The following is a 9,530-nucleotide window of genomic DNA, read 5'->3' on the forward strand; positions in this document are numbered from 1 at the left end:
TTTTGGAAGATTCGATTTCCAATTCCATACATTATTAACATCATACTCTTCAAAGAATCAAGGTGAACATTCATACAAAGTCAGCGGGAGCACGGTCACGGTAAAAGACTGCTCTCATCAAGAAAGAGATGCGTTATAAAATGAATGCAAAATGTCAGTAACAACTGACCGTGGTCTGTGTTCACATGGCAGAAAATACAGCAAACACTGTTTAGGATCGCCACTGTGGATGTAGTGTTTCCAACATATACTTTGAATTTAATTAAAGTTAAATAAAAGGAGTTGCCTTAACTTCTATGTATTTCAAAGTAAATCTGATGACAAAAAGTGTCTAGTGTCAGCAAAATATATTAAAGGTCTTGTCAAAAGAGATTACAGTGTATTAACTTAACATTTAACAGAAAGTATGAGTCTTAATTTATGTGATGTCATGAACAGTAATGTGATAAAACAAACTGCTATACTTGCAGCAAATGTCTCTGACATTAAAAGTCCTGTCCTCCATCAGACATCTGTCCAGGTGTGTTATCTGTAATATTGCACATTATTATCGATTAGTAAGTGTCTGGTGTCAAGTACCGCTTGCTCCACCACTACTCAGTAATGTGGAAAAGGCCTCCCACTGGATTGTACTGTGACTGGAAGAAAACTTCCAGTTCAGTAAATGGAGGACAGTGACACCATTCAATAACTTACAACATTTTAACAATACAGTTAAAAACACTTTGGAACAGTTAAACATCTTCTAATGTCTAAAAACGGTCTACACTTGGTGACATGGAAAATTCTTTCGTACATTCTTAACTTCAGTCATTTCTAAACTAATTAAATTCTGTTTTATAGTACCACTTACTTCAATGAGGACTCACCTGGGCAATCACTTCAGACATTTACCAAGGTGATTTTTTCCCATTATTTGTAATTTTTCTTTGCCTCTACATGTACCTTTTTTTTCTTTTTTCTTTTTTTTTGCAACATCAAAATGTTTCCAGGAGGAAAAACTAAACCTCTGAAGGCCAACAGTAGATACTTTCCAGGAAACCTTTTTGTGGTTTGAGGTACATATACAACCTGATGACTGGAATTGTGATATTTAGTCACCTATAAAAAAGGAAAAGATGACCAATGACCCATTCACTTCTCATAGCTGTATAACAGACTTTATCTACAGTGAAAGAGAATATCTTCCACCCATCCAAACCTTATTCTTCTTGTAACAATACCAAAAAGTGAAAAATATCAGATGTGCAACACCTGAAGGAGTAATAAGATAATTTCAAAACAGCCAGGATATGAAAAGTCAGTGTCAAGGCACATATACAAAGATGCTCTGGTAAAAATACTCGAGTATCAAAAAGCTCAATGTTTCAATGCCCTCATGTGAAAGGGCAAACAAACTGTGGTGCAATATACTAATGTTTATCTATTAGAGCTACACATCGAAGCTCCATTTAAAAATATCTTTGACGTCAAAATTAAATTAAATCCACAACATTCTATAATTGTGAAAACATTGCTGCTAATACTTCTGATCTCACTGAGAAGCAACAACCCACTAAAGCTTTTTGCCATTTTGAAACCCCCCAGCCCCTATAAAAAAACATGAGCATCTGTACCGTGTACACACGTTCATCCAAGCCTATTAAAATTATAAGGTATTTATTCCAGGAGTTGGTGGACCAAACCAAGGATAAAATCCCAGTGAATATCAGAATTTCACTGGACATGTGGAGAGGAAGACGACTCCAGTGGATTGTCAACATATCTCTGTGTCCACTGGAGGTTTGGTAGACATCTTAACCATGAGAATTAGAAAAGCCAACAGTACCTCAACTGCTGCTTTGTTTCTGCTCTCTAGTGGTCAAAAAATTGCTCAATACAACTTTTAAAATCGTCAGAGTAGCAAAAGCATTTGGTTCTAGGTACTCATCTGCATGGACAAGTATTGTAAACATTAACAAAAGAAAGGTTTCATAAGGAATGTACTGCATTTGTTTTTCCAAACTATCTAAAAACTCTAACAAACCAAATAACCCTTGATGCACACTGGAAGATGGAGAATGTCAGATGGGGTCACATTCAGTATGTAACCACAGCTTCAAGCATGGGTTGTGTTTAGGGCAAAGGGTAAGTGTTCATTTAGAGGTGATGCTACGCTCATTTCTCTTGTTCACCCCAAATTCTAGCTTGCATCACGATGTTATCACAACAAACACACAGCTGTTAACATCTATTTAACAAGTGCAGGAGCAGACATTTCACTGGTATTTTCAAGTGCTGTTCCCTTGTTCTTGTTCAAACAGCAGCATGGCAAGCTGGGAGCGAGAACCGAGACTTTCCAAGTTGCTCTGAACACATCTATGATATATGTCCTCACTGAGTCGTGGGTTGCAGGCTTGGTAGCGGTACTGCTGGTGCAAAGCTGGCTCTATTGCCCTGAATACGTGCAGACCTGAATACTTTACAAACATGTCATAGATGTCCATTGTCTCTAGAATGTCCTCATTCTCTTGAACGTCCGCCACCATTCGCGTACGTGTTGCCATGTAGTCTGAGTTGTAAAAACATGACTCTTCAAATGACCTGCGGTCAAAATGGCCCGCATCCTTGACCAGATCAACTGTGGTGGGATGTGGCTGGTTGTGATAGGCCACATCAGGGTTGTAGTCCTGGAAATGGATGGGGAAGAACACTTGCCAGTTGTTAATGGAATTCATGCGGCAGCGGTTCAGAAATTCAGAATTGATATTTGTGTTGACACTACCCAAGAAGAACAGTGTGTCAACCGGGTGCTTCTTTGAGATGATGTCCATGAACTTGATCTGGGATGGTGTTTCCGTCTTGACACTTATCCATGGGATTTTCACTGTGGGGTATTTGCGTTCGTAGGTATTAATCTGACTCTTCACACTGGCAAATATATCATTCTGGTTAACCTGCTGTGCCTCCACTGGGTCATAAATAAACAAAAATGTTAGGATAGTATTTTCACTCGTCTCAAAGGCATTTGAAGCAAAGACTTCAAGGAAATGGTCAACATAGCTCCGGTCCTGCAGAGTAAGAGGTATAATGATGTGAACCCTTGTAGCTTCAGTGACATAAGGCATGGGAATTATCTCTATTTGGCTCAAAGGTCGCACCAGATGAACCCTCTTGGTGATGGAACGGCTATGACCCTTCTGGTTAACCACCTCCAGCTGAAGGTCCAAGGTGTACTCCATGCCCCTAATGGGGTCAAAACGCCTGTAGCCATTAATCAGCTGCTGCTTCTTCAGGTGTAAGATGGGCTTGTATTTCTTGTTTAGCTCCCCTATGGCCGTGTCAATGACATCAGCCACATCCATGCGGTCAATTCCACACAGCTCACATTTGGGAGAGCCATCAATACATGAATATATCTCTTCCTCTGTAAAGTATTCCCATTTCAGAACTTCAAACCGAGATTTGGGCTCAAAAGGTGGATTGATCCCCACTGGCCACTGGGCGCTTCGGTTGCCTTCAAAAGCAGCCACACTCACATTCTTTATTTCCACCTGTTGAAACACAAGAAGTTTTCAGACCTGCACAGTTTCATCCTGCCATGGAAATAACTAATATTACACTAAAATCTACAATAGTGGAAACCAGGAGCAAACACAGGCCAGGTTTTTATTTTTGAACCACAGGTGATTTGTGACACTTGAAGATCAGCTTACCTGCAGCTTAGCAATCTCATCGTAAGTCTTCTGGAGTTCAATCTCAGTAAAGTATCTGTGCAGCCGGTACATCTGATCGGGGTCAGATACTGGATGGACGGTCAGAGCTCTCTTGAAATGTTCACTCTGCTCCTTACTTGGATCAGCATTTTTTCCCAACTCATAATGGTGGTACTGAAGCCCCTGGGAAGAAACAAAGAGGTCTTTTCATGAGATGTCTTAAATCTGGCATGACAAAAACATGCCTAATGTTATTCCAAGCTTAGTTGTTATGCTGCGCTACTTCCATTCAAACAAACATTACATGCTATCCAGGCAGCATCTTGGGCTCATTTCCACTGCAAACAGGCTGGTTTCAACCATAATTGCATAGTGAAGGGAAGACTGAGATTCATTTTGTAAGAACAGAATACTATTGTTATACAACTACAGATTTGTACTGTTAGACTTTTTGGTCTTTTTTGGGAAATACATTTGTTCTGAGAATATGAGGTTTAAAGAAATACTTTGTCTTAATTAATTTCACCACTTTTTATATCTAATTAACTCTGATCACTGTGGCCTCTGGTTAAAAAGCAACAGTTAAGAATTTAAAGGTGAAACCTAATAATACAAATGACTGACACTGGCACCAGAATCCCACTTAAGGACACAATCATTTAAGACGAAAACAGAGTAACCACCTAAGGAGCTTGAGTGATTTAAAAAAAGTGAATCCAATCTGATCAAGCTATTAAAAGAACAAGGAATGGAGATGCTGCTTAACTGAGTGGCAAGGCCACTGCAAATGTTTGCCAACAGCTTACAGCCTGTCATGGTACGCTTAGTGAAGCATCGTCCGTGCCTAATTGTCATCAATGTTCTCTCTGAACAGAAAAATTGATGTCTGGCTCTGTGTTCCAGCTGTTTTCCTCACCCACACCAGGGTGTTTAACTTTCCCCTGCTTCTCTGCCTTATCTGAGGGGCTCTGCTGGAGCTCTTCTGGCTCAGGGAACTTTAGTTAGCCATGCAAGTCACTCTCAACTGTGAAACAAGATGGTTTCCTGCTCTGGGTCATGGCCAGGGAGGAGAAAATGGAAGCAAAAGACACTGCAACACCTAAGTCAACAACAATATCTAGACCCATTTGTGTAATGTATGAAAAGTTTTTTCACATTTTGTGTTAGTTTTCTTTAACAATGTATTTTCCTGTATTGAAAAAGAGTATAAACTTTTACTGTGATGAATGCAGCAAAAAAATCACCTCAAAGGGCACTAGGACAGATCAAGGCTCCATAGAGCTTGTTTGACCTTAGATGCTAATGACATTACAGCAGCAGAGCATGTTGACCCACAGGGGATTTTCACACCATTGAACCTAAGCAAGGCTGAACTCAGCTGTGCTCTGCTTGCCTGTTTACCTATTCCACATTGCTGCTGGAGCCATGGAAAAAAAAAAAGAAAAGCTACAGGGTATTAGCAATCTACTCTGTAATATAAATACCACCTCTGTGCTAGCATGGTAATTACAGTTTTATATAGCTGTCTGTCAATTTTAAGTGCTGTCCCAGAGGCAAAGCATGATTTCTGCCATGACAGTTTTGTTTTGCTGTCGAGACGGAGAACCCCTGCTGTAACCTGTCACACAGATGTTCTGAATGACAGTCTTGAAAGCGGTTTTCCTTTGTAGCTCCTCGTTCTTTTTAACTACGAACAGCTACCCTTTCCTTCTTTCAAGCATGAAACATTGAGGAGCCAAGACATTTTATAAATTAAAACAACATATGTATTAATTAAAAGAGAGATGTATGGTGAAGAATAGCCTACCTCATATTCACTGACACAGTTTGTATTGGCATAATCAATGATGCATCTCCCGAGCCACTCATCAGGCCTGGCACTCAGGATGTCATTCCTACAGTTTTCCAAGAAAGGCTGGAGTCGCAGGAGCAAGGTACGTGACAGGAGGTATCCAAACCCTCCGTAGCAATACTTCCCTTCCATCTCCCCACCTATGAACTCTTCAGGACTGCCCATGTAAAGCTCTCGATCCATACTCAGGTGATCCACCAGGGCTTTGATCCTGTCAGCCTCTGTGTAGGTGTCATCTTGGACAAAGTAAAACCAGTCATATTCATTGATGTAATGATCTAAGATGTATCTGATGGTCTGAAACATGTTCCATATCAGTCGCTCGTCTCCATGAGAGACCACAAACATGCCGTGAGGGACTTTGCGGTTGCGCATGCCGGTGAAGAAGATTACAGAGTCCAGGTGATGGCTAATGGTGCGATTGACAGCTACACCCAGGGTGTTAATGGTGTTTTTGGATGTCAGGACCCCAACGAACAGACGCTCTCGCATCCCCAACTCTGTGCTTATGTATTTAGCCCTGAAAAAGACACCAAGCAGCTGCTAAATGAATAGTGCTTTGAATAAAAAAATGCACTAAGAAGAATTAGAAGACAAACTTTCACCAATACTGCACAATGTTCTTACTCACGGTCACACCAAAAAAATGATTTTGACCACTTTTTTCTGTAACATCCAGGTTTAGTTTATCAACTGGCACTTAAATCAATGGGAATAAAAAAGTAGTTTATAAAAGGCATAAATCTGGATCCAGACCAAATCTGTGGTTCTGTCCTCACAAATAAACAGGAAAAACCATAAGCTCTTTGGAAGACTAAACATGAAAGAACTTGCACTGTGATTCACCACTGCAATCATGACCCAACCTAACTTCCATTTCTCTGTTACACTGTAAATGGCATCAATTACGCCTCTTGTTAGAGCGGCAACTATTAGCAGTTTGAAAGAAAACCAATCTGTGACTATCAGAGAAACCATTAATCATTACGTCTTTTTTTTTTTTTTTAAGCAAGAACACAAGGGTGTGGTGTGTTGCTTTTCATTCATGATATTAAAGGAAATATTTTGGTGGTTTTGAACTGTGAGTTGAACCAAACAAATGTGAATGTATCAGTTTGGGCTGGATAGCTGTTGTTGGCCTTTTTACTACTTTTTCACATTCCATAATGGAAACAATTTCTCAGTTATTTGAAAAAGCAATCATCAGATATATTAATGATAATGCAGTTAGTTTCAGCTCTACATCTTATTGTACAAACTGCTACATGGCACAAGTTGCCCATGAAACCTGTGGGCTTTGCCGCTCACACCTCTAACCTCAGCAGAACTTTTCTACTGGGAAAAGACTCTTTCTCAGAAATGTAATGAAATGCAACCACTTTGGGGGTGAGGGCTAACATTCAAACAAGGGGTCTATCCAGGAAATCTTGCTTGTTTACAAAGAAAATGTTCAGATATCCTTCAGCATGAAGACATGGCACAAAAATATGTGGTTAAACCGAGTTAAACTTAGCTCTATGGCAGAGCATGTTAGTAAACCAGTAGAGGAAGTGGGGCAGTAATTTGATCTAGGCCAATAACATAATAGAGAGGAAAATCCCTTCTGTATTACACTTAAGTTATGCCTGCCATTTAGTTTTGTTTAATTAGTGTTACTTATTATGTTGCCATCTTTGAAATCTCACGGCCACATGATGGCCAGTGACACCTGTATACCTGGTATTATATGGACAAAAGCAATGATAGATTTATCAGTAATCATTTACTGGGGATGAGCTATACTGCGGCCTGCTGTACCCTAACTACATCTATAACGTTGTGGTCTGTATTCAAAACAAACCGAAAGTGTTCACCAGTTAGTGAACAATACAAAGCTTACCTGAAAACTTTCTTTGGTGCACTCTGTTGGACTTGTTTATATGGGACTATTCTTGGTTCAAAATCCTCCTCGGACTCCACATCGTTCAGGGTCGAAATGGAGTTGGGCTTTCGGGCTCCTTTGAGCAGTCCATCCTGACCTAAAGTCACATCCTCACCCTCCTTACCGTCTACATAGCACGCTTCTTCCGTCCAGTTAACACTCAATAAACTCAACGTGAACCCTAAAGAAATACCGATTACCACCGGGCCGACCGACCGCAGGACAGAAATAAACGCTGAAAATCTCATCTTGATCGTCGGTTCCTCTCTCTCGGAGAGTCCCGCGTCGCTCCTACAGAGTCCGAAAAAAGCCGCTGGTCCGGGACAGGTCAACTATACATCAAGTCTGAAAGGAAGCAGCCGTATCCACGTTCCACTTAAGGAAAAGATGTAGCTTCTTCCTTAAAATTTACGCAGGATTCTTACGTGTCAGTATAGCGGCTACCTGGCTCCACCCCCCGACCAGACACAAGCGTAACAGTGGAGTGCCTAGTTCCAGGCTGCGTGGATGAATATAGGGCTGCGCAGAGCGGAGGGATATTCAACAAGACTTTCAAATGGAGAAATGCGAACTAGAACGCAACCCTCTGTACAGTTATGCTGTTATATTTACTGATTTGTAACAAGTAAAGGTTCCCTCATTGGACAAACCGTAGAAGTTATTAAACCATCAAATTTGTCAGTAAACTGCATTCACCCACACTTTTCATTCCTTTATTGTCATTGCAGAGTTCAATGAAACTGAGTTGCAGTTCACTCATAAAAATCAAGATTTAAAAATAAGAGTGTTTTACAGAACACTAAAGTGCAAAGTACATTAATAAAACATGAAATGCATATGTTTGCTGTAACCAATAAAGCAATAAGATATAGATCAAAATTACATTATAAAATCAGCTGTGGTATTGCATTTCAGGATATTGCACATTGCTGAAATACAGTAGTAGCTGCAGTATGTACATACAAGAGTGCATTTGGAATGTAAACTATTGTAGTGTGGATATTACTGTTCACTTCTTGTATTGCTCTGGAGCAGAGGCTGTTCTTAAGTCTGTTTGTCTTTAATATGAAGGACTTGACGCTGGTTAAACAGATGATTTATAGAGTGGGATGGGTCTTGTTGGCTGCTCAGCTGTGGCAACGAGAGCTGACTGAGTCCTCCAAAGAGGACAGTGAGTCAGATTCTCTGGGCGGTGGCGTACCAGGCAGAGATACAGTATGTCAGCACACTCTAGATGGAGCAGCAGTAGCAAGACACCAACAGCTTCTCCTGTAGGTTGTTTCTCCTGAGGTAGAGTCACTGCTGTGCCTTCTTGACCACTGCTGTGGTGTCTTTGGTGGGACCCTTTCCACACAGTCCCCAGTTGATTTATAATGGACCGTTGTCTTCACTGTTTTTCCAGAAGACTATTATGAGTACTTTTGTTTTTGAAGAGCTCAGTGCAAGACTATTCCCTGAACACCACATTGCCAGTCTTTGGACGTCATCCCTGTATGCTGGTTTCGTCTCCTCCAGAGATACATAAGTCCTACCACAATCGTGTCATCCACAAACTTGATGGTGGTGTTGGCGGGACGGGTGGGGGCACAGAGGAGAGTGTAGAAGGAGTCTAAAGGGTGGATGAAAGGTGGTGGGCATTTTACCTTAATACATCAGTCATAATAATCTATATAATAGGCTATAATATATAAAGGTTTAATACTTATAGTACATTTTTCTATACTTGTGTACTTTTACTTAGGTAACATTTTCAATGCAGGGCTTTAATGGAAAACTTTTCCAATCTGCTTTTGCTACTCGTACTTGAGTAAAGGATCTGAAGACTTTCTCCACCACTGGAGAAAGACATGCACTTTAATGCCTTTTGTAGATAAACACAGGAGCACCTGTGCTCTCCAACGCCACAGTAGACCTTTTCACCCACTGGCATCACCCTGCAATAACTCCTCACTAACTGCTGGGCAATGACACTGGAAACTGACAAGCGTTATTATGATGCACTGTTGTCATAAACCTCAAACTCAGTCCTCTGCCGTTATTCCTATTGTTTTTATCACTTTTA

At 40.6% G+C, this 9,530-nt stretch overlaps 1 protein-coding gene across 1 annotated transcript; it reads right to left on the reverse strand.

Moving 5' to 3' along the window:
* Nucleotides 1-232: 232 nt before the first annotated feature.
* Nucleotides 233-7,938, reverse strand: chpfa (chondroitin polymerizing factor a). Its single transcript, XM_018682020.2, has 4 exons — nt 7,427-7,938; nt 5,503-6,067; nt 3,696-3,878; nt 233-3,533 (listed from the first exon to the last, which is right to left on the reverse strand). Exons 1-4 carry the CDS (start codon nt 7,714-7,716, stop codon nt 2,271-2,273), a joined length of 2,301 nt encoding a protein of 766 aa, XP_018537536.1. The 5' UTR covers nt 7,717-7,938; the 3' UTR covers nt 233-2,270.
* Nucleotides 7,939-9,530: the final 1,592 nt, after the last annotated feature.

Source organism: Lates calcarifer, linkage group LG1 (assembly GCF_001640805.2).
Source record: "Lates calcarifer isolate ASB-BC8 linkage group LG1, TLL_Latcal_v3, whole genome shotgun sequence".
NCBI lineage: Eukaryota > Metazoa > Chordata > Actinopteri > Centropomidae > Lates > Lates calcarifer.

What these genes read in the sequence shown, in the direction of transcription:
- chpfa (XM_018682020.2), bottom strand. Translation starts at nt 7,716, where the DNA reads ATGAGATTTTCAGCGTTTATTTCTGTCCTGCGGTCGGTCGGCCCGGTG. An exon ending in GCACCAAAGAAAGTTTTCAG is followed by an intron (nt 6,068 to 7,426) that starts GTAAGCTTTGTA and finishes TGTCTTTTTCAG; the next exon opens with GGCTAAATACATAAGCACAG. An exon ending in ATGAGATTGCTAAGCTGCAG is followed by an intron (nt 3,534 to 3,695) that starts GTAAGCTGATCT and finishes GTGTTTCAACAG; the next exon opens with GTGGAAATAAAGAATGTGAG.